The sequence below is a fragment of the Dipodomys merriami genome, unplaced genomic scaffold (assembly GCF_024711535.1).
Source record: "Dipodomys merriami isolate MVZ:Mamm:240054 unplaced genomic scaffold, mDipMer1.0.p SCAF_194, whole genome shotgun sequence".
NCBI classification, from domain to species: Eukaryota; Metazoa; Chordata; class Mammalia; order Rodentia; family Heteromyidae; genus Dipodomys; species Dipodomys merriami.
In genome coordinates this window covers 263963-289828 of record NW_027203315.1, presented here as the reverse complement: position 1 = coordinate 289828, position 25866 = coordinate 263963, and the positions used below count along the sequence as shown (strand labels likewise).

The following is a 25866-nucleotide window of genomic DNA, read 5'->3' as shown; positions in this document are numbered from 1 at the left end:
TTCTGGGCTTGAACTTGGAGCTGGGGTGTTGTCCCTAAGCTGTCTTACTCAAGTGGTTTACCATTTTGAGCCACAGTTCCACTTCTGGATTTCTTCTGGTTCACTGGGGATGAGTTTCCTGTTCAAGCTCATTTTGATCTGTGATCCTTTGATCTCTAGCTTGCTGAGTAGCTTGGATTCTAGGCACAAGTAATACTCTATTTTTTTGCTTTCTGTTATTTTTGGACCTGAGAAATGACATCTACTTAATTTCTTTCTTTTGTAAACCAACTTATTGCTTGCACAGTAATTTACAGTCAAGGACTGCCCCAAGACATAGAGGTATGCTCCCACCATTTAGTTGTAAAAACAAGATCTTGTTCGTTTTTTTTAGGCTGAATTTACTCCAGATTCCTGATGGAGTGTGCATAGGACACATGTACCGCAAAAGTGCCATGATGGGGTTCTAGAGCGACCAATTAATTGAAAAGCTCAGACATCCTGGCTCTTCCACCCACACTGAACATTGGTAGCTCTCCAGAGAGGCAGGATAGAGCCCTCATCTCAAATGGCCTAGCCTGCCAGTGTGGCTCAAAAGGTTCTGCAGGGAAGACATGGAGATGTTGGTTCCATAGGAAATGAATGAGCTGGGAGCACTGGCTCATGGAGAGCAGGATGGCTCACTGGCATCTTTATAACCCAACCTCACACAGAGCATCGCATATGAACCAATCAGAGAGTAGCTTCTGATAGGATTTCTGAGCCACAGCAATTACACCTTGGTTGGAAGTTGCACTCCAGATTAATTCAAACAGTGGATTTAACCAAAAGTGATAGGATTAAAGGGGTGACCCACACAGCCCAGCTTCTTTTTAAAATGTGAAAAAGGATGCACCAAAGACTTCCCTTGCACACCTTAATCCCTCCAGACCTGTCCACAAATGCTCCACTGCCCTGAGCCTGAAAAGGATTCAAAAAGATCACCTGAAGACTACAAATAGAGTTCCGAAGACTACACATAGAGCTCTGCTATAACCCAGCAATCCCACTTTTGGGCATTTTCTCAAAGAATCACAAACAAGGCTATACTAAAGCTACCAGCACAACTATGTTTATTGCGGCATTATCCACCATAGCTAAGATATAGAACAAACCCAGACGCCCCTCAGTAGATGAATGGATGAAGAAAACATGGTGTGTTTGTATGTATATATATATATATATATATATATATATATATATATATATATATATATATATATATATATACACATACATACATACATACACAATGGAATTCTATGCCTCCATCAGAGCAGAAACACTTAAAAGCTATATATATATATATATATATATATATATATATATATATGAACAGATAAGAAAATGCTAAGTGAAATGAGCCCCAAGACATGGATACAGCTTTTCTTTTTTTAACAAAGTTTTTCTTTGTTATACTGTGATTTTTTTTGCATGTTCTTCCCCCTATAGTATATCCCCTGTTGTCACTGTATTATGTTTTGCTTTCCTGCACAGGCCATAGAAAGGTGGGTAACATGGCAGGAATTGCCAAAACTTTTCACTCCTGTCAATACTTAAGGACTTAACTCCCAATTAAATGAAACAGATTGATTAGTTGAATCAAAAAACAAGACCCATCTATCTGTCTTCAAGAGGCACACCTTGCCCACAGAAACAAGTATCCTGACTGTGAATGGGTAGAATAAATTCTATCAAGGAAATAGTCCCCCTAAGCAGGCCAGAATAGCAATACTAATATCAGATAGAATATACTTCAAATTATAATTAGTAAGAAGAGACTAAGAAGGCCATGACATACTAATAAATGGACCTTTCCTATGGGATGATATAACAATCTTAAATACCTATACCCCAAATGAATACCCCCTTCATCAAACAGATACTACTTACCCCATAATATACACAGATCCAAACACATTGATTTTTGGTGACTTTTACAGACCAAAGTCACCTATAGATACATCAACTCAGCAAAAATTAATCAGAGAAAACTTAGTATTAAAGAACTGCATTGACCAACTAGACTTCACAGACATCTACAGAATATCTCACCCAGCAGCATAAGACTATACATTCTTCTCAGGAACAGATGACATGATCTTGCATTGAAAGAAACTCAGATTCCTCTCCCAACTTACTTGAGCTGATTGGAAACTGGCAAAGCAGCAGGCTATAATATTAACACAAAACATTCAGTAACTTTCCTGAGTGCCAACAATGATTAGAGTGAGGCTGAAATCAGTAAAGCAACCCCATTTGTAACTGCCTCATAAAAACAAAAGCTAAGAACTTAATTAGATGTGAAGGGCCTCTATGATGAAAACTTTTAAAACCTCAAGGGAAATTAAAGCACACTGAAAGAAATGAAAAAACTTATGCCCCTGCATTGGGAGGATCATCATCATGAAAATGGCAATACTACACAAAGCTATTTACAAATTCAACACAATACCCTTCAAAATCTCAACAATATTTTTTAATTACATAGAAGAAATGATCCCAAATGCTTATGGAATTACTGGAGATGTTGAATAGCAAAAGCAGTCCATAGTGGAGAAAAAACAGTGCTGGAAGAATATCAATACCAAGCCTCAAACTCTCTAACAAAGCCATACTACTACTACTACTGCTACTACTACTACTAGTAATAGAACCCACAGACTTGTGGGTAGCCTCCAAATATTTGATAAGGGAGACAAAAATCTCAAAATACAAGAAACCAATGATGCTGGCACAATTAGCTATACATGCAGAAAACAATTAAATCCTTCTATATAACCCTGCAACAGATTAGTAACAATTAGATCAAATGGATGACCAGATACCCTGAATATATTACAGGAAGGGATAGGGAAAACACTAAGTCTCTGTGGCACAGGTCAAAACTTCCTAAAGATCCAGAATTGAAACAAATCAAAGGAAAACCAGAAAAATGGGATTGCATAAAACAAGCTTTTCTGCATACCAAAGAACCTTGGTACATGTAGACATATGACTTCTGGCTAAAATATTTTTCTATATTTGTTATACTCAATTGTTTCTCTGCTGTATGTGTTCTCAGATGCAGTGAAGACTGACTTCTGATTTAGTAATTACACATTTGTTAAGTTCTATTTTCTACTGTGAGTCAGTTCTCTAATGAATAGGAATGCCATCCAGGTGACTTTCTACATGTGTGCTCATGTTTCTCTTCAAAATGACAGCCTGCTTTCTTGATGAAGGATTTTCCACATCTGTTACATTCATATGATCTCTGCTGTGTTTTCTGATATGAACTTAGTTTTGTGAAACTCTTGTTTGGAACTTTCCACATTTGTTTCTTTTGTAACAGTTCTCTTGTGGGTGTCCAATGATAAAGCCTGAGCAGTGTCTTCTGGGTGAAAGACTGCACACTGGGCTACATTCTTAAGGCTTCTCTCCTGTGTGAGTTCTTTGATGCAAACTGAGTTTTGTTTCAGGTGAGAAATTTTCCACATATCTTACAGTCCAAAGGTTTCACATGAGTTGCTAAAGTGTGAATGCTAGGTGAAGGATTTGCACATATACTACATTCCTAAGGTTTCTAACCTATGTAAATTGTTATGCCTGCTGAGGTGTGAACTCTGTTTGAAGGTCTTTACATATGTTGCTTTCATAAGGTTTCTCTACTGTGTGTGTTCTCTGATACAAAGTGAGTTATGACTTCTGTCTGAAAGTCTGTCCAGTTTTTTACTTTCATAGGGTTTCTCATGAGTGTGTCTTCACATGAGTATTAAATTTTGACTTCTGGGTAAAGGACTTTTCACAATTCTTACATTCACAGGGTTTCTCTCCCGTGTGACTTCTCTGATGTTTAGTAAGGTCTGCCTTGTAGGTGACTTTCTACCTGTTGCATTCATAAGGTTTCTCTCCTGTGTAAACTATGATGTGAAGTGACATGTGACTGCTGCATGAAAGACTTTCCACACCTGTTGCATTCATGTTGCTCTTTGGTGTATATTCTGATGTGAAGTGAGGTGTATCTTCTGTCTGAACAACTTCCCACATTTGTTACATTCATAAGGTTTCTCTCCTGTGTGTATTCTCTGATGCAAAATGAGGGGTGACTTCCGTACAAAAGCCTTTCCACATTTATCACATTCATAAGGTTTCTCCCCAGTGTGTCTTCTCTGATGTAAAGCAAGGTTTTCTTTCTGTCCGAAAGATTTTCCACATGTGTTACATTTGTAAGGTTTCTCTCCTGTGTGTACAGTGTGATGAACAGCAAGTTGTGACTTCCAGGTGAAACACTGTCCACATTCCTTACACTCATAAGGTTTCTCTCCTGTGTGAGTTCTCTGATGCAAAGTAAGGTGTATCTTCTGTCTGAATGACCTTCCACATTTGATACACTCATAAGGTTTCTCTCCTGTGTGTGTTCTCTGATGCAAAAGAAGTCTTGACTGGTGTCTGAATGACTTCCCACATTTGTTACATTCATTACATTTCTCTCCTGTGTGTATTCTCTGATGCAAAATGAAGGGTGACTTCCGCACGAAAGTCTTTCCACATTTATCACATTCAAAAAGTTTCTCCTCTGTGTGTCTTCTCTGATGTAAAACAAGGCTATTTTTCTGTCTGAAAGACTTTCCACATTCCTTACACTCATAAGGTTTCTCTCCTGTGTGAGTTCTCTGATGCAAAGTGAGGTGTGTCTTCTGTCTGAACAACTTTCCACATTTGATACATTCATAAGGTTTCTCTCCGGTGTGTATTCTCTGATGCAAAAGGAGTTGTGACTTCTTTTTGAATGACTTTTCACATTTGTTACATTCATTACGTTTCTCTTTGGGGTGATTTCTATGGGTGGAAAATTGTCTATATTCCTCATATTCATAGAGTTTTTCTTCTGTTGGTGTTTGAGAATGTAAATTCAGGTCTGACATCTGAGAGGTAAATTTTGCACACTGGATATACTCATTGGAATTCTCTGGATATTTGCTCTGAGGCTTCATAAGGTCTATTTCCTGACTGAAAGATTTGTCACATGCACCACATATGCAATGTTTCTCTCTTGTGTATCTTTTCTCATGAGTAGGGACTGTAGGTCTTAAGTTGAACAGTTTTCCACATAGACTACATCCAGGAGTTTTTCTTCCTCCCTGAAGTATTTTCTGAAAAAGAGAGCAGAGTTATAATAGCATTCTCTATATTCATTATGGTTATATTCATTCTGCCTTATGAAAAGTTACTAAACTCACTCCTTCCTCCACTGTATTACTATTTGTGACTAAGACTTCACATGGACTTTCATCTGGATTTTGCTGGCACATCTTATTCACGTCCTCCATTTCTTGGATATCTAAAATAAGTCACAGAAAAAAAGACAAAACACAAATGAGATCCAAAGATTCCTTACTGTAAAGGTAAAGACATTTTTACTCATTCTAATTATTACATATTTTAACATATCAGAGTAGGAATTGATTGGTGATAAATATATGCTTTTCTCCATAATGTCTAAATTAAGAAAGTAATACTGATGTTTTACAATGGAAAAGAATTTTTGTGTTTCAATTTTCTTCATTTTATAACAGAGGAAATACTTCCTCAAATTACTTACCCATGTACTGTCAGAGTAGTAAGCTGTGTACGAACTATACCCTTTAGTATTCTTGGGGTTGTTTTTCTCAATTTTTATTTTGTTTGGCACAAGGGAATAGTTATTTTTTATTTCCTTGAAATAATTTATATATTTTGTTTTATTGTTTCTCAACCATTAGGTGAGGAAGAAAAATATTTTCCATTCTCAGAAACCATAATATTGTTTATATATCACTTTGCCTATCAAGTAAGCAGGAATTGTTCCTAGAAGTAAGGTTTTACACCTACATCTCTTAAGTTCTAACTTCTTACTAAGAATTATGAGGTACCTATGGGAATTTTAAACTTTCTTTGTCTTCACTGTGGATCAAAGTCTTTTTAAAATTCCTTTTCTGATATTCCTGCCTATCAGAAGCATGGAAGAACAAAGATTCTTCAGCTCATCAGCCAAATAATCATCCTCTCTAGACTAAAATCTGCAGTTCTGAATCCCAGTGTATGTCTTCCAGCACTGATGATCTATTATACTCATCAGGAGAACAGGCCTGGAGTACTCCTTATTTCTTCATACGTACATAGTCCTAGTTTCAAAGAAAATAAAATCTTATTTTCTACATTTCTTGTTTAGTTTTTCTGTTTCAGAATGATTTCCACAAAGACAAAGAGAATTGCAAACTTTATCTCTATAGCCACAACAAATTCAGTTAGTGTCCACATGAATTCTTGATTTACTAGTCTTTAAGAGAAAGGATCATCTATTTGTTTGCCACACAGGACTTAGAATTGGGAACATTATTGCTCAGAACAGTGCAAGACGAATCTACCAACAGAGCTCTGGCAAAAACATCACTACACAAGATGCTTTAACTCACTTGTGAAATTTTTGCTTGAGGCTTCTCTTATCCTTGGTTCTACTGCTTGCACCAGTTTGACGATCAAGTTAGGTTTAGGAACACAGTGCCCTGTTAATAAGAAATAGTGAAGAATTATTGATCATGCTGGGTCATCTTTGCTGTAAGATTTGACCATCTATTCACAAGGTTGCTCCTAAATCTTGTTATTTCTCAATGACTCCATGGTTGACTTTCCCCCAGCTTTGGATTTATTTTTCTTTTTGTGTGGTTTGAAATCAGCTATTTTGCTCAAGGCTAGCATTCTACCAATTAAGAGTACCAGCCCCTCTTTCACTTTTTGAGTGGTTAATTGAAAATGAGTGTCATGGGGTCTTTTCTGCCATTTCTGGCTTCAAATCAAAATCCTCAGTTCAGCTTCCTGAGTAGCTAGGATAACAGACCAGCTCCATTGTACCTAATTGCCAGTTTTGAATTATAAATACCCATTTTAAATCTGTGGTTTCCAGATCATCTTTCCAACAGTAATATACATTATATTCTAGATTGTATAACCATTTACAATAATATGCTCAAGGTTGGGAAGAGAATGCTACATCTAAATAACATAAATATTCATATATCTACTAAAAACAAAGCACGTGACCTTACAAGTTAATGTGACTTTTGCTCACCCACGGACACAATGTTACGGTAGATCTCCAGCATTACATCTCTATACAGAGTCCTCTGAGCAACGTCCAGGTACTGCCACTCCTCCCAGCTGAAGTCCACAGCCACATCATCAAATGACACTAGCTTCTGTAAGGACACATTTCTGTCAAGTAATTAGCCCTGAGTCATGAGAAAACCAAGGCTGGAATTTCATTCATCTACAGGTATGCATTTTATCTTATATAAAAATGTTTGGAGCTTGCTGTGTTATCTATACAGTGGGAGAAAGAATGATCAAAGTAGAAATGTTTGCCACTGTATTAACTTAGTAATTAAAATACAAGGTTTCCTGCTGGGAAGGTGGCTCAGTATTAGAGTGCTTGCCTTGCATGTATGAGACTCTGGGTTTGATTTCTCAGCACCACATAAGCAGAAAAACCCAGAAGTGGCTCTGTGGCTTAAGTGGTAGTGTGCTAGTCTTGAGCTGAAGAGCTCAGGGACAGCACCCATGCTGAGTTCAAACCACACAGACAACAAAAATAAAAAAAAATAGTTTCCCTAATACATCAGAATACATTTCTAAGGAGATAATAATCTGGCATGACCACATTAAGTCTAGGTAGTAAAAGAGTATGTTTAGCTTACTTTGATAAAATTTCCTATGTATCAGGGTGACAATGAAGTAAACAAGAAACTTTTCTTGCATTTTCATATTCTGCCTCACTTAAAAAGTGCTCTCACATGGGGGCTGGGAAGGTGGCTCAGTGGTAGAGTGCTTGCCTTGCATGCATGAGGCCCTGGGTTCGATTCCTCAGCACCACATAAGCAGAGAAAGCTGGAAGTAGTGCTGTGGCTCAAGTGGTAGAGCACTAGCCTTGAGCTGAAGAGCTGAGGGACAGTGCCCAGGCCCAGAGTTCAGGCACCATGACTGGCAAAAAAAAAAAAAAAAAGTGCTCTCACATAAGCAAGCACAACACATTCAGGATATTATATCGAATATATACCATATTCATCAACCTACGAAAAGCAGTGTTCATGTGAATGTAAAAGAGAGTTAACAATACTCAAGAGAGTAGCTAATGACTGATTTGGACATTTTAAGATTTGACTTAGCACATAAAAATATTTTTGTTAACTGTTTCTGTTATTAAAATTTTTTACAGTAGCATTGAGTTTATTTATTCATGTTAAGTCACCTGAAATGATATCTGCTGCATTTAATGCTCATTACTGTAAATGGCTGAATAAACCCAGGGATGCCCAATATCTCATGGTTATATTCAACACAGCCTCATTACGACTCCCACAACAGTACTTTATTTTGTAAACTGTAACCCACTATTACTCCCTTTTCCCCTCCCCCCCCCAGCTTCAAATGCACATGATAAAGAGGTTTAGTTAGGAAATGTACATGGAAAATAATAAAAACAGCTTTCCATTTACAAAATATATTCCCCATACTGATTAATTCAGGCAGCTAATTGGTTTATGAAACTTTATTGAAGAAAAATAAATCAATTACTAGCAGAGCTATCAATCACTTCTCCAGTAATACCTTGCATCATTTATTCAGTGCTATATTAAGCAGTGTATTGGAAGACAGTTTAACTAATAGCCTCCTAAGAATTTAAATGAAAATTACAAAATGTTTGACACCCTATTTTGAAATACAAAGGGTGTTTGACTTCTAATTTCCATTCTCTGGAGAAGAACAGCTCAATTCTTTATTGACCTGTATAAAATACACCACATTTTCTGTTCTGCTGATACTATAAATTCAATATCAATTCTCCAGCCACATCAGTTAGGAGCATAAAGTACATGTAACCTCAAATCTCTAACAGTGGAAGGCTTCAACAAGAATGGATGCTGCTAGAATGTTGGTTCCTTTGATGTGACAACTGAGAATCCAGCTCCCGCCCCCTCAGGTGGCTTCTTTATCATGTTAGAGTAGTGAGGAATGGTTTGGTTTCATAATCAGGTTAAGAGTGAATATAGGTTGGGTGGGGGTTGGGGGAAGGATGGGAAAGGATGGGAAGGGGAAACAAAGGAGGAGGCTACAATGCTTGATAAGAAATGTATTCATTATCTTGCCCATGTAATTGTAACCCCTCTGTACAGTATTTTCACAATGAAAAAAAGAAAAGCACAAAAAAAAGAAAAAAAAGGAGTGAATATAGGAAGTAGAGGTAGAGGGCTAGCCTTAAGCTGGAGAGTTGAGGGACAGCACTTGGCCCAGAGTTCAAGCCCCATGACTGACAAAAAAAAAAAAAAGTGAACATACTGGCTGTATAATACAAATGCTGAACTTTAAAAAAAAATTTGAGTCTTGGGCAACTGCTTTCTTGTAACTACAGTTTCTAAAAGCAGTTATTGTCCAAAGCTGGAAGAACTTAAGTCTACTCAGATGAGAATGTAAATGAATGGAGGGAGGGAGCTAAGTGAAAAATAAAATTTAAAAGAAAAGATGATGTCTGATAGGGGAGCAGCCAGATAAGAAATCAAAAAAGGAACAGTAGTTTCAAGTTCATTCCAGCTATAATGCAGGTTATTCTGACTTTTAGGTAGCATCACATGACATACTTTTGATTCTATTCCCGAGATACTCTGTTGTATTTGTCTCTGTCTGTTTTATTGTCCGTGCAATCTCTGGCACTAGGAGGTCATCTAGGATCGGATCACATAGCAGTGAATAAATGGATAAACAAACTTTAGAAATAGTTAAAGCAGGAGACCACTGTGACCTTAGAATATCAAGACAAATACTGTCAATATTGTTAATATTTGGATGCTAAATTCTTGTTGTAAACGCAACCTCAGGTGGTTTGTTGGGTAGTCTGTAGGAAAATGAATTGTTAAAAAAATACACCTCCATGATATGGGCTGTCATTACATAACAGAATATAAGAGAACATTATTCCTTATTAATCCATTTCAACACCATACTCTGTGCTTTTCTCCTGGCTCCTCACTATCAAAGGATCTGTCCCAAACTCTTGATTATCCAGGTGGCTGGGGAAAGACTATCTTCTTCTTACACTGGCTTTCCCAGACACAGGCACAGAGGGCCAGGGGCCCGTGGAGCAGTGGCCTCAGCCTTCTCCCCATGCAGCAGCTGATGCTTCCCCAGCCTGAAGAAATTCTAATGATTGAAATGTGGTCATAGATACCCTGATACTTCCTTCCTCTGTAAGAACTGCTACATGAACTTTTGTGAACATTGCATACCTCCTACAGTAAGAAATTTAGGTGGCAGAGGAATAAAATGTTCCTTGACTACAATTGCATTTTATCAGTCCTTTACTGAAGGATGGAGGCAAAGGGCAAAAGGCTTATGGAACATTAAAAAATGACCAAAAAAATGTGAAATATGACCACAAGCACAACAGAGTATAAAAAGGATAAAAAGTGATGCTACCTAAAACCTACAGAAGAAAATTTTAAAAGGTGAAATGAAATATAGTACTAATTTGTTTTGCAGAGGCTAAAAGGAAAGTCTTTTGATTCCCATTTTGAACCCCATTACAAAGGAAGAATGGCCAACAATCATCCTACCAATCCAGCCATGTGTGACAATACCAGTGGTGAATGCTGACTAGCACACAAAAAGGAAATATATGTGTAAAGTATTGAAAGAAAATAATCTTCAATAGATAATCCATTGGGTAGAGGAACTCTTCAGAAAATGTAGATAGGAGATATTTAAATGGAAAGATAATTCATTAATAACACATCTGCCTTTTAAGACTGTTACAAAAAATTATCCTGCTTCAAAAGAATAAGATGCCAACATGCATGTACACATAGGACAAGGTCATTAAAAGGAAATCTGTAGAACATATGTTAGGTTTTAGGTAATCTTTCTGAAATGATTCATGGAAGAAAAACTAATTTATTAAGATTCAATATACAAATGCACAAGTGTATTATACACAAAGTATTTGCACTAGGCATATGTATCAATTAATACTTTACTTGCTTGGTAAATATGAAGGCCTGAGACCAAAGAATTCTACCAAAAGAAAATAAAAAGACAATAAATTTAGGGCTGGGAACATGGCTTATAAAGAGTGCTTGCTTAGCATGCATGAAGTAATGGTTTTGATTCCTCAGTACCACATGAACAAAAAAAGCTGAATGTGGTGCTGTGGCTCAAGCAGTGAGTGCTAGACTTCAGGGAAAGAAGCTTAGAGAGAATGAATGCCCAGTTACTGAGATCAAGGAACTGTGCAAAAAAGGCCACAGAATTGTAATTTTTTAATCTTCCATTACTATTGGAAAAGTAATACTCCTCTAATTTATAAACATCAGGACAAAACATCAGCAGTACATACATATCACTGGCATTATTTCAAACTAAATGCTGTTTATAAAGTACTGAAGTATTAATTTTACGAAGACCAAAACAATGAGAGTAATTCTCAAGACAAACTTCCTAGAAAAAAATGAGATATAAAGCTAGGTTATAAACACATTACAGTTAAGTAATATATTTCTAAAAATCGATGAGTGAAATAAACACAGGGAAATTAGTATGGATATGGGAGAAATGTACATTATCACTATGTTTTATAGGCTATTAAAAGCAGTCACTTTGTTACTTCACCTTTGAACTAAAAGCAAATGCTTTTAACTATGTATGATCTATTCACAGGTATATTTTCTGGAGGGTGGGGGAAAGTCATAGAACTCCAGGGAAACAGGGAAAAAGTACAGCAGTGGAATTCATTAGACACTAATGAAAATAAACTATACAACTCATGATTAGAGAAGGGAGGGAGGAATTGTGAAAATAAGGAAAGGAAGACCCTCTGTGAAAGGGAATATACTCATTACCTGATATGTAATTGTAATCTCTCTGTATCTCTATAACAATAAATTAAATTAATTATAAAACAATCCTTCCATGTAGTTGTGCTAGCCTACACTGTTTGCTTAGTGAAGAAAATATACCAGTTAGAATAGTTACAACTATTAGAAATAAAATACAAGGCTTAATTTGAAATGTGAAATATTGGAATTGAGGGTGAATATTAATTCTATATAAACCAGTAACAATAACCTTGTTTTAGTATCAAATTAACTGTTAGTATTAAATGTTCAGGTAAGAAAAAAGCAAATCAAAACAAGTGCTCTAGCTCAAGACTGTTATCAGACCCTAGCTACTCAAGGAGGCTGAGATCTGGAAGCCAGCATTGTAGACAACTCAAATTCATTTGAAATTTTGGAGTTGAGGTTGAATATTAATTCCACATAAGCCAGTAACAGTATGTGCTGGTAAGAAAAACAAAAACAAGAGCTTCAGGAACGAGAATGTATCCTACTTATTAAGGAGGCTGAGGTCTGGAAGCAGCCTTGGTGGACAACTCAAATTAAATAGCTAATAACAGGTTGGAGGCATGGCTTAAATGAGCGTGTCAACAGTGATTGAGGAAGCTGACTGACTGAGTTCAAGATCTAGTACTAGCACAAGAAAGCATGGTTGGGGCTTTGACACTAATTGTGACAACACAGTAAGTCCTCAGACATAAAGAGAAATGAAAATGAGTGGAGTGGGGAGAGGAGAGAAAAGGGGCAGAGAAAAGAAGAGCTGACAAGACAGTAGTGGAAAAAAGGGAAAAAGAAGGGAAGGGAAAGGAAAAGAAGAGAAGAAGGGAGGAAAGTTTCATGACATTAGACTTGACAGTGACTCCTTTGATAGGACACCAAAAGTGTTTGATACTAAACAAAATCAAATTTAGTGCATATAATTAAAACATTGTATATCAGAAGGTGTGATGAACAAGGAAGAGAAAGCATAGTATTAGTTTTTCTCTAAATAGATTACTAACCAAAGTGAATTAAAAACATAAAACAACGGGGCTGGGAAGGTGGCTCAGTGGTAGAGTGCTTGCCTTGCATGCCTGAGGCCCTGGGTTTGATTCCTGAGCACCATATAAGCAGAAAAAGCCGGAGGTGGTGCTGTGGATCAAGTGGTAGAGTGCTAGCCTTGAGCTGAAGAGCTGAGGGGCAGCACCCAGGCCCAGAGTTCACATAAAACAAAATCCTATAATTAATCATCCCCCCACAACACAAAATCTAATTTAAAAATGGAAAAAACTGAAGAGACTTTTCTAAAAAGTATACAGGTAGCTCATTAAATATAAAAAAGTTCAATGTCAATAGTTATTAGAAAAATTCAAATCAAAATGAAATATCTACTTCTTCATACACACTTTTATTAAACAAAAACAAAAAAGTTTCCAAAGTCTAACAACTGTTGAGAAAGATGTGAAAACAAAGTGAATTTTGATGCATTTCTGGCAGGAATGTAAAACAATCAACGATGGTATGGAGACTTCTAAAAGAACTAAATATAGAATTACATAGGAATATGGTCTAGGGGCTGGGAAGGTGGCTCAGTGGTAGAGCACTTGCTTGCATGCCTGAGGCCCTGGGTTCGATTCCTCAGCACCACATAAGCAAAAAAAAGAAAGAAAAAAGAAAGAAAGAAAGAAAGGAATATGGCCTAGCACTTCTATTTCTAGATTTATACCAATGGAAGTGAAAGCAGGGACTAGAACAATTATTTGGAGAATCACTACACAACAACTACTCACAATAACCAAAAGACAGAAGCCTGGAAAGAATAGATAAATGTGTTTAACAGGAAGAAAACTTTAATACATTTTACAGCAGGGATAAATCTTGAATACAATAAGCTAAATAAAATACACCAGGCATCAAGTATCAGCCATGGTATGATTTCCCTTACTGCTCTTCCATGGATCAACAAACACATAGACCCAGTAATATAATGGTTCCAAAGACTGGTAGGAGCTGTGTATTTAATGATTTTTACAGCTTCATTTATGGAAGGTAAAAAATGCTGTAGAAGGATGGAAGGCATGACCATAAAACAATGTGGCCATATGTAATGGTTTAATGTAGCCAAAAAGGATGGAATATACCTATACTCCCTGAATTTGGGATTACCAGCCAGCCTAGGCTACATAAAATTTCAAGAGCAAGCTAGACTACATAGCAAGACCTGTCTTCAAAGGGAATACAGAAAAAATCAAACCATAAGAAAAATGTCAATTCTAAGAGCCACTGCAGCAAAGGAAAATTTGTAAGAAAAACTAGTTCCCAGACACAGCATTCGAAGAAAAGTAAAAAGTGAGAGACAGATGGAGGGAAGACAGGCTGGGAGAAAAAAAAATACAGAAAGAAAAATAGATACATAAAGAAAGATACAAATAAGCAAAGCTAGAGAGCAGAAAACAAAGATTGAAACAGAAAATAGTAGGGGGGTGGGGAATCCTGTGAGGACACCTTAGAAAAAAATAGAGGGATTTCTAGAAAAATCATAGACCATATCATTGCCTATAGCCTAAGTTTCAAGTAAGAAAATGACCATGAAGCAGTCCAATAAGGTATGAAGAGTAATTTAAGTACATATTGCTTACTCAGTCCTCTAAAACATTCAAAGACTTCATTAAGACAGTTCAATGTTATTCATGAGGACGGGATCTCTGACAAGTTGCTAGGGAACCTTTATCTTCCATGAGATGTCACCTCCTCTAGGTTATTGAATCACATCACAGTGTGACTACATTTTCTCACATAAGAAAAACTAGAAACAAGCTGAAGGAAATCTGCACTTAACATAGACAGAATGTCAGATTTTATTAAAATATGCTAAACTTAATAGCCATCTTTATGGGATTTATGAACATGTTCCTGAAGCTGAATCTGTTTTTCTGTTTTTAAATCTTGGACACCTTTAAGTTCATAAGATGGAATGTAATACAAAATGAGAAATAAAATGCAACTCACCAGAGAATCTTTCATTCTTTCTTGCTGTTGACAATGAACAGAAGATTCAGGAAGCATGGCTGGGAGAGAAGGCAAATGAGGTAGTCAGGAAAGAACCTGTGTGATTTTCCTGAAATTTTCCTCCTCAAAATATTATACATGGGAGGAAAGGCCTTCTTATGGGAGAAGAATTTTTTTTTTTTTTTTTTTTTTTGGGTCCGGTCGTGGGGCCTGAACTCTGGGCCTGGGCGCTGTCCCTCAGCTCTTCAGCTCAAGGCTAGCGCTCTACCACTTGAGCCATAGCGCCACTTCCGGCTTTTTTCTTTTTGCTTATGTGGTGCTGAGGAATCGAACCCAGGGCCTCAGGCATGCAAGGCAATCGCTCTACCACTGAGCCATCTTCCCAGCCCGGGAGAAGAATTTTTTATGTATCAAGTAAAGCATCAAACTCTCCACTAAAGACAAATCCACAGTCCATTAGTTGCTAGATATTGTTAGCCCAGTAAGATTATTTCCCATAGCTAAGCATGCTCCTTCCCCTTTCCACATTGGCATGCTCCCTTCCTGGTCAACACTAGGCCCATTAAGGAAAGGCAGTTAATAATCAGCCTCCCTCCAAGCCCCCTTTACCTTGAGATGGTACTCTTCTGAGGTAGTTACCACCATATAAGGCAGCAAGAACTCCCTAGAGTGACCTTAAGGTCTGGGCAGATGCAGAGCCCCTTATCTACTATTTGGACAGCAGCCATAAATCCTAGTCCACCATGATGGATCCCTTGGTCCACATGTCCACACTGGGATCTCCACCTCCTAGCCCCTCGTTATATAGGTCACCTCAAACAATAGCCGGTACTTCTTCTCACTCTTCACTTGTGAGGTCTTGCCAGTTCCACTGCTGTCAATAAAACTTTCTTTGTTCTTTGTACCTGGATGTTTGCATGGTTTTCTGGCAAAGTCTAATATACCCTAACAGATAATACAAAAGCAATTCATTTCTCTGTTAATGTACATACAGAATTCATAAAAACTGATGTTCCTACAAAAATAATTGAATAATCAAAAAGTCACATCTTCAATAAAACTAGCTATTACTCAAACACACTTAGAGATGTATGATCTATTATTCTACTAATGCAAAGATATCCTAGGACTCCACTGAGCATTTGTATTCTAACATTCATTTACATATTTAAACACCATGGAGAACACGAATATTGTGACTCAGTATTTTTCACCTAAATTTATAGAGGGAAAATGTATACAACACATATTTTTTGTGTTATAATGTTTCAATGATGATTGTCAAATGGCACATTTCCTTGTATCCAAATACTCAGAGCACCCTCATCAGGGCAGAGAATCAAGGACAGTTATGACTCCTGGAGAGTTGTCAGATTGTCTGAAGAACTTTTGGGCTTTCAGTGACCTGGAAGGTAAATTAAAAAGGCTTAGGGACAGGCACTGGTGGCTCATGCATGTAAACCTCACTGAATCAGGAGGCTGAGATCTAAGGATCATGGTTCAAAGACAGCCTGGGAAGGAAACCAAGTGGAATCTTATCTACAATTGACTACCAAAAACCTGGATATGGAGCTGTGGCTCAAGTGGCAGAGGATGAGTTTTGAGCCAAAAAGCTCAAGGGCATCATCCAGATTTGAGTTCAAACCCTAGGAATCACACACACACACACACACACACACACACACACACACACACACATAACACACACACACACTCGATAGATCTGTCAGACAGTGACTCTCATTTACATGCCTATGTCCCTTCAATGCACTTCCATGGAGACTGAAGGAATGCTGGGGAAGAGGGATATACCCAGTGAAGACAGTATGTGGACAGAGAAGAATAGACAGCAATGAAGGAGTGATGCTTCCTCAAGGTTTCCAGGAAGTCCATGAAATGATTATACATAAGGTGTACGATGTTCCAGGGGATCAGCAGCAGAAGAAAAGGATAACAGGGTGATATGGGGTTCTGTGCAAGCCTGAACTTGGAGAGCCTTGAGTTGCAGTGAACAATCTCCTCCTGCTGCCCTAATCCATTTGGTCATCCCTCTATTTTGCTTTCTCCTCTAAAGAAAGCCACAGGTGTTCAGTGCTGAGGAGCAGAGCCATGGAAATGGTAAAAGGGTCAGAGAACGTTGCTCAATGGGCATCATTGGCACCCACCAAAGCAGCAGGGGTTCTGAATCTACACCAGCCATCCTTCATGGCCTGCATGCAGAGGCCAAAGAGAACAGAGAGACCATAGGAAAAAATTGTGCATGTGTGCCAATTCTGGGGCTTGAACTCAAGGTCTGAGCCCCCTCCTTGATCTTTTGTTTAAGGCTAGTGATCTACCACTTGAGTGACACCTCCATTTCTGGCTTTTCAAAAGGTGGTTAATTTGAGATAAGGGCCTCACAGACTTCCCTGCCCAGGCTGGCTTTAAACCTTGATTATCAGATCTCAGCTCCCTGAGTAGCTGGGATTATAGATGTGAACCACTGGTCCCTGGCTTAGGAAGGAATCTTAATCACACTCAATCTTCTAAGTATTGATTAGTGGTATGTACTGTCACTTCTGCACAATGCAAGAATGTTTTTTCTGGTCCTGGGGCTTAAACTCTTGATCTGGGTGCTATCCATGAGTTTTTGTTCTCAAGGCTAGCACTCTACCACTTGAGCCAAAAAGCTCCACTTCCAGTTTTACAGTGGGTCATTGGAACTCAGAGTCTCACAGGGACTTTCCTGCCCAAGCGGGCTTTGAACTGTGATCCTCAGATCTCAGCCTCCTGAGTAGTGAGGATTACATGCATGAGCAACTGGTGCCCAACTAATGAAAGAATTCTGGAGACAGTAAGTAAGTGAGGAAAAATAACTGCTGTTAAAAGGTAGAGCCTGTCACAGTGCTCACACAGTAGCTACGATTACAGACATGAGCCATGGGCACCTGACATGACATGTGTATTCTTGTTTTGGATGTAGGCATATTTGTTTTAGTAAAATGTACCTTTCTCATTGGTGGCTTAGGTCTGTTTCTTAGCTACTCAACTAATTACCAAAAGGCCAGCAATGGAGCTTAGACTCAAGTGGTAGAGCATTAACCTTGAGCAAATAAACAAAACAAAACAAAAACAAACAAACAAAAAAAACAGCTTATGGAGAGTACTCAGGCCCTGAGTTCAAGCCCCAGGACCATTAGACACAGACACAGACACACAGAAACATATTGCAAATGTACTCAGAACACCACTATTCTACAAACAGAAAAACTTGGGCCCAAAAAAAAAAAATGGCTGGGAGCTGGTACCTCATACCTGTGATCCTAGCTACCCAGCAAGCTGAGATCTGAAGATTACAATTCAAAGACAACCTGGGCAGGAAAGTCCATAAGACTCTTATCTTCAATTAACCACCAGAAAACCAGAAATGGAGCTATGGCTCTAGTGGTAGAGTAGCAGTCTGGAGCCAAAGAGCCCAGGAACAGTGTTCAGATACTGAGTTCAAGCTTGGCCAGTGGTGAGCAGAAGAGCCACAAGCAAGCACATCTCCTTCAGTGAAAGGCCCTCTGGCAATCCATAAATCCAGCTAGGTCCTGCTGATCCTGTTTACTGGATTAGTTGACTGAATAACTCTATAAACAACATCCCCCCCCCCCCCCTGTGACTTACAGAGCTGCTCTGGAAGGCCCCAAGGTCTGACTGATGTGGACCCCAGGGGAGGGTTAACAACTGTTGTCTAAGCCACTCAGCTTGCAGAGATGATCAGTTCTGCCCTTTCCATTGGGCAGAGCCACTCTACACCCAGTTTTGACCCTCTTCTGCATCTTGCAGTCTCCATTCAAGGCAAAAAGTTCTGGCTAAAAATGTACAGAATACCACTGAATGAGACACTCAGCCCAAGGTTGCCATCTTCACTCAAATGAACTATAAAGCTGACTTTAATAGGTGAACTTGGTAATAAATTATCCTAGTCGTACAGACCTGGCCGCTGGAACACAGAACAAATGATTGGCCAGAGACAAGATCACAAAACTTGAATCTTGGCCATACAAACGTCTCAATCCAAATTCAGTAGTGAATATGAGACTCAAATCCAGGCACTCTCCTCACCAGACAGAGCCATGTTCTTAATCACACCTGTGGGTGTTGTTGATTCCTTGGTACAGGAATATGATGGGATGACAAAGGCCACACAAATGGAGTATTATTTGAGGGTGAGCTTTGCTAAAAGATAACAGCCCCAGCTCTGGCATTTAATAACTTGTGACATCATAGACAAGTCATTTTAATTTTTTTGCCTCTGTTTCTACATCGGTGAAATGGAGATAATCAGAGCCCCTTCCCTCATAGAAGAGCAGGTCTCCAGCAAGGTGCAGGGGCTCCTGCCTGTAATCCTAACTACTCAGGAGGCTGAGATCAGAGGATTGAAGTTCAAGGCTAAAGAGCAGCAAAGTCTGTGAGACTCTCATCTCTAATTAATCACCAGAAAACCAAAAGTAGTACAGTGGTTCGAAGTGGTAGAGAACTAGCCTTAAGCAGAAGACCTCAGGGTCAGTGCCCAGGCACTGAGTTTAAGCCTGATAACCAAAAACAACAACAAAAAAATGAGCAGGCCGGGAGCTGGTGGCTCACGCCTGTAATCCTAGCTACTCAGGAGGCTGAGATCTGAGGATCACGGTTCAAAGCCAGCTCAGGGAAGGAAAGTTCATGAGACTCTTATCTCCAATAAACCACTAGAAAACCAGAAGTGGTGCTGTGGCTCAAGCGGGTAGAGCACTCGCCTTAAGCTGAAGATCACAAGGATAGCGCCCAAGCCCAGGGTTCAAGCCCCATGACTGACAAAAAAAAAAAAAAAAGAGCAGGTTCCACTCATGAGTTTAAGATAGTATATTGAGATCAAAGCCAGCCATGGCAGCTAAATCTGAGAGATTAATCTCCAATTAACCTGTAAAAAGCCAGAAGTATAATTGTGGCTCAAGTAATAGAGGGCCAGATCTAAGCAACCTACCCACTGCCTTTGTTCCAACTTGACACAGGCCAAGCACAAAGGGTCCAACAACAGATATTTGGTGATGAGAAACTGAATGAGTGAACTTTACACCTCCTGCCAACCTTTCTTGTCCAGCCCCTCTCTGGCTGCAATGTTAATTATTCTCTCATTGTGTGAAAATAAGTATAGCATAAAACATGCTATACGAACCAAGTATACGTATACACTTCAGTGGCTTTAAGTACAATCACATTTCAAGCAACCTCACTGATATCAACTTCTAGAACTTTCTCAGTATCCCAAACTGAAATTGGGTACCTATTAATTAGCAGTACCCATCCATGCCTTTTCCCAGGCTCTGGAAACCCACCATTCTACTTCCTGAGGTTGAGAGGAGAGGATTGCAGTTCAAAGCCAGCCTGGGCAGGCAAGTCTGACACCCTTATCTCCAATTAACAAGAAAAAAATCAAAAACATAAAACAGAAATAGAGATGGTGCTCATCTAGTAGAGCACCAATTGTGAGGGGAAAAAAGCAATAAAAAATATGAGGTGGGGCTGGGGATTTAGCTCTTGGAGAAGCCTGTCCTGACAAGTACAAGGTCCTGAGTTCCATCCCCACCTCTGACTTGACAATAACAATAACAACAACAAGTAGTACACAAACTATTTATGCCCAGAGGCAAGTTTACGATAAAAGATAATCACTACCTCATCCTTCTTTATAAATATGAGCTGGGTGCTGTTGGCTCATATCTGTAATCCTTGCTGCTGCTACTCAGGATGCTGGGGATCACAGTTCAAAGCCAGCCTGGGCACAAAACTCCATGAAATTCTATCTTCAGTAAATTACTCAGAAAAAGCTGGAAATAGAGCTGTGGCTCAGTGGTAGCCTTGAGAAAAAGACTCTCATGGATATGTCCCTAGCCCTGAGATCAAGCCCCAGCATCAACAAAAACAAAATAGAATACGAGGTCCTGTGTTTAGGCAACTGCACAAGTACATACAGACACACAGACACAGAGTACAGTGCCAGCCCCAACCTGACTAACTAAATCCAAGTCTCTGGGGCTGCCTCCAGGTGGTTTGCATCTTAGCCAGCTAAGCCAGGTGCTGGTGGCCCACATCTGTTATCCTAGCTATTCAGGAGAGGCCAAGATCTGAAAATCATGGTTCAAACCAGTCTGGGCAGGAAAGTTCATGAGACTCTTATCTCCAATGAGCCACCTAAAAACCTAGAATTACAGCTGTAGCTCAAGTGGTAAAACTGAGCAAAAAAGCTCAGTTTATAGTACCCAGGCCATGATTTCAAGCCACAGCCGGCACTATAAAGTACAGAAAGACCCACCAGTTAGTAAGCAAAAGAGCACAACTGCATTCACTCCAACACCAGTCTCTCCATGGCTCATATAGGTGGAAAAGAGAGAGCATTTATTTGTGCCAGTGCTGGTGCTTGAAGTCTGGGTCTGTGTGCTATCTCATAACCTTTTCTCTCTAGGCTGATGCTCTACCACTTTAGCCACAGCTCACTTCCAAGAGAATGAAAGTTAAATTAAAAGGCTGTACATGCCCAATAATTAGATAGCCTTGGGCACAATTCCAGGAAGACCAATGGTAATCTAGCTCTTAGACAAGTTCAAACCCCACAGAACCCTAGTTTCCTTACAGGTTTCTGGAATGAGAGTCCTACAAGCACCTAGAATTGCCAGCCATAGCACAGTACTCTTAAAGTCAACAAGAGTAACTTTGTGTTTCAGTTTGGTTTTATTTTGTGGACTGATCCTAGGGCTTAAACTCAGGGCCTGGATCCTGTCCCTGAGCTTCTGTGCTCCTGAGACTTGAGCCATAGATCCACTTTGTGGCTTTTTGGTAGTTAATTGGAGAGCAAAGTTTCAGACTTTTCTGCCAAGGCTGTTTTTGAATCATGAGCTCAGCTCTCAGCCTCCTGAGTAGCTAGGATTACAGGCATGAGCTACTGGTGCCCAGCTAACTAATTATATTCCTTTATTAACTAGCACTCTGGTAATCCATAAGGCCAGGGCCCACTGAGAGACCCTGGAGCTAGGCTCATACCTAGGACCCATCACCCTGAAGTGGGGGTGAGCTTCTCTAGAGGCTCCTGAACCTCCCCTCTGCCAGCTCCATTACTCCAGGATAAGGCCAGACCTGTTAATCATCCCTGCTGAGGAGAGTTTAACCCTGCCTGCAGGCCCTGGGCTAGTGTTAGCAGCCCTGGTTACCAGCTTTCCTTCAGTTCCCATATGAAGTTGGGAAAGAGGAGAGGTCTCAAAGAGAGATTCGGGCTAGGTTATCTGTGGCTCACCTCCTTTCCCCACTCCACTGCACATGCTACAGAGGCTCCCTCCATTCCCAGTTCCATTGTGGTTGTTAGGAAGCAACAGTTTCATTTAAGTCTTTGTCTTTCTTACTCTGACAACATGTATGAAATGCAGAGGGTCTGGCATATGCAAAATACAGAAGACACATAACCCACTCACACAATTCAAACACTGACAAGGGCAATTAACTGCTACAGGATGTACTTTTAGCTGCCAAGTTAACCTCAAGGTATTAACTAGAGCATTTGCTAATCTCCATTTGATTAGCCCTAGAACAAAGAGCCCTCTGTACTCAAGACACCAGAATGGCCAGAGACCAGCCAGAGACTGAGGAGAAAGGAAAAGCATCAACCTCAAAAATTCAGCCTCTTGGGCTGGAAAGGTGGCTCAGTGGTAGAGCACTTGTCTTGCATGCATGAGACCCTGGGTTCCATTCCTCAGCACCACATAAGCAAAAAGAACAAAGCTGGAAGTGGTGCTATGGATCATGTAGTAGAGTGCTAGCCTTGAGCTGAAGAGCTGAGGGACAGCACCCAGGCCCAGAGTTCAGGCCCCATGACAGGACCCCCCCCCCCAACAAAAAAAATTCAGCCTCTTCCTTTGAGGCCAGCCAACAGTCAGTCAAGTCAGATCCTGATATACAAATTACCCACTTCTTATGGGACCAGGAAAAATCACATAAGCAAATCTGAAATGCCCTACTATAGGAAGCAATTTAAGTATCCATAGACTTGCTAGGAGATAAGGGAGTTGGAATGATGTGAGGGAGCAGTCAAAGCCAGGTGCCAATGGTTCACACATGCCATCCTAGCTACTCAGGAGGCTGAAATATGAGAATCCTTGTTCTAAGCCAGTGAAATCTGTACCACTTATCTCCAATGAACCACCAAAAAGCCAGAAGTGGAGCTGTGGATCAGGCGGCAGAACACGGGCCATGAGTGAAAAACACTAAAGGACAGCACCCAGGCCCTGAATTCAAGTCCCAGGATCTGAACACATGAACACACACGAACACACACACACACACACACACACACAGAGAAATGCAAATTTAGCCTAATGCATGTACACAGGTACAGGTACATGATTAAGTTTCAAAAAGGCAATAACAAAAATGATCACAATTTGGAATGGAAAAAATACCAAGTCCCGTCAATTCAGAGGAGAGGAGGAAGGCATGTGGCATTCTACCCTCAAGGAATTGTGCTTTGGGACATTTCGGGGGATCCTTCCACCAGGACACCTCCATATCCTGGAGAGGTAAAGGTGGCAAGTTCCTCAAGAACCAGAAACTCACCTTTCACCCTATCCAAGGCACCTGAAGCTCCAAGAGGATCTCTGCACTCACTCCCCAAGGAATCCACAGGAGCTGAGAAAAAAAATAGGAATGGGGAAAGCCAAATAGGGAGAGGGGAGCAGGGGGGCCTAGGGGCCCCTGTGCAAATGGTAAAATGCAAAAGGGACTGACCTGAGCAGAAACAACAGGATCAGGTGAGGTGGGGGGGAGGGGGATGAGGGAGGAGAGCAGAGATGAGGAGAGAACCAGTCCTACAGAAGGCATCACACCCTGGGACACAGGGTTCTCCCCAGAAAGAGAACATTGGGAGGTCAGGGGAGGAGAGAGGGCAACAGAAAGGAGGACTGACTGTAAAGCATGGAAATTTGAAATAAGAGTCCCAGACTGGCGCACCAAAGGCCCTGGGTTTTATTTCTGACTCAATTGAGTGGACACATTTTCATCCTCAATTTGCCCCATCTGGGGAAAAAAAGCGGGGAAAAGTGCAAATGTTCCCCCCTGCCGCCTCTGAGGACTTCGACAGGAGGAGAAGGAGCAAGAAGGGGCAGCAGAAAAGTATTTGGAGAAGAGGGAAAGCATTATTCCATGCTGCACTGGACCGAGGCACTCACCTGCCCAGCCGCTAGAACCAGCACTTTTTCTGAACCCCCCACAGGTGCCACCAAGCTGCCTCTCCTGGTACAAAGCCCACAGCCCCACATTGGGCAGGAAGACCAGGGCCACCAGTACCACCGCCTGAAAAATCCCCTTCAGAGCCCAGCAGCCCTTCACCGCACTAGCTGGGTTGTGAGTTATCCCTGAAGCTACACTTGGGAATATAAAATATTGGAGTCTTTATTACACAGTTAACAGGCTGCAGGCCGCCCGTTGCTACAAAGGCCCACAGCCCCCCAAATACACATAACACAGCTAGCAAACATGCTAAAGAGGAAAGAAATAAAGCCAATACCAACAAGGCAATTCAGCTTCCATGGAGATCTGAATTACGATGGCATGATGACCAAAGATGAGACAGGACCCAGCACTCAACTAGGGAGACACACGTGGCAAGACTTAAGCTGATCCGGGCCTAAAAAGATCGGAGCACGGGCAGACCCACCGGAAATTCCCAGTCCCAGGCACTGGACTGACAGGTTCAATAACCTATCAGCCAAGTGCTCACCCCAGGGATCTGGACACGCCCATCATCTGGCCTAAAGAGATCAGTTCACGGGGCAGAGCCACAGGAAATTCCCAGTCCCAGGCATTGGACTGACAGGTTCAATAACCTATCAGCCAAGTGCCCACCCCTGCCTCCAGGGATCCGGGCACGCCTCTCATCTGGGAGGATGGTTTTCCTCCCCCAGCATGAAGACTAGATGCCAGACTCTACAATCACCATGTGGCCGATATGGACAGTCAGACCTGACCTCCTTAGTACATCCGCATGTCCACTTGGTGGCAGCAGCAACAACTAACCAAACCCAAGACAGCAATGGCGCTGTCCCACTCCGACTCTATAGCACTTTCCACTGCTGCCTGCTCATTGGGCACTGGTGCTTATGGTGCATTTTGGTGCAGTTGGAGTGCACTCCAGGATCTGATCCCTGCCTCCTATGCTTCTGTGGTCACTGGAGTCGAGGTCTTTGGGCTTTGCAGATAGTGGCGGAGCCCCGCCTTTGCTCAGCCCCCGGGGTCTGGGGCTCCCCTGAAGGCTTGGGTCACCTTGGCTCCAGTGCACATTCCTGGGGATGACACACAAGAGTTAATGAAATGGGGGGAAGTAGTAGCTCATGCCTGTATGCCTAGCTACTCGGGAGGCCACGATCTGAGGATCAATCTCTGAAGCCAGCCTGGCAGGAAGTCCATGAAAGTGTTATTTCCAATAAAGACTCAGAAAAAGCCAACAGCAGGGCAGGGCTGTGGCTCAAGTGGTAGAGCACTAGCCTTCAGCACACTGAGGGTCAGGAACAGGAACCAGGCCCTGGGATCAACCCACAGGGCTGGCCAATAAAAGTAATCAAACCTCTCCTGTCTTTTCTGCCCTTCCTTGTCAGCCTAGGGCTGGCTTTGTGTGCTCACTCTGCCACAGTGCTGTTGCACCCAGAAAGCTTGCTCTTTCTCACCCGCACTGACCGACTCATTCTCCACTCGAAGTTGAATTTTTTTTACGCAAGGCTGATATTCTACTGATGAGTCCTAGCTCTACTTCTGACTTTTTGGTATAATTGGGTTAAGAGCCCCAGAGATTTTTCTGCCTAGCCTGGCTTCAAGCCTCCATCCTCAGTTCTCAGCCCACTGAGAAGCTAGTATTATAAATGTGAGCCATGGGTACCCAGCAAATTTGACTTTTATTTATTTATTTTTACTATTGTTT

General features: G+C 40.7%; 1 protein-coding gene across 1 annotated transcript; it reads right to left on the bottom strand.

Annotated features, from left to right (window-relative positions):
• Positions 1-3977: 3977 nt before the first annotated feature.
• LOC138831363 (zinc finger protein 25-like) lies at positions 3978-24698 on the bottom strand. The gene is made up of 8 exons (XM_070028481.1): positions 24673-24698; positions 24122-24318; positions 23511-23582; positions 14907-14965; positions 7109-7235; positions 6456-6545; positions 5241-5341; positions 3978-5153 (listed from the first exon to the last, which is right to left on the bottom strand). The coding sequence occupies exons 1-8, from the start codon at positions 24696-24698 to the stop codon at positions 3978-3980; spliced, it is 1848 nt and encodes a 615-aa protein (XP_069884582.1).
• Positions 24699-25866: the final 1168 nt, after the last annotated feature.

Excerpts from the sequence above, each read along its gene's own strand:
- LOC138831363 (XM_070028481.1), bottom strand. The coding sequence starts at position 24,698 with ATGATGGGCGTGTCCAGATCCCTGGG. Across the intron at positions 23,583-24,121 it reads TGGTTCTAGCGGCTGGGCAG|CTCCTGTGGATTCCTTGGGG; the intron begins GTGAGTGCCTCG and ends TTTTTTTCTCAG. Across the intron at positions 14,966-23,510 it reads TGCCTTGGATAGGGTGAAAG|CCATGCTTCCTGAATCTTCT; the intron begins GTGAGTTTCTGG and ends CTTCTCTCCCAG.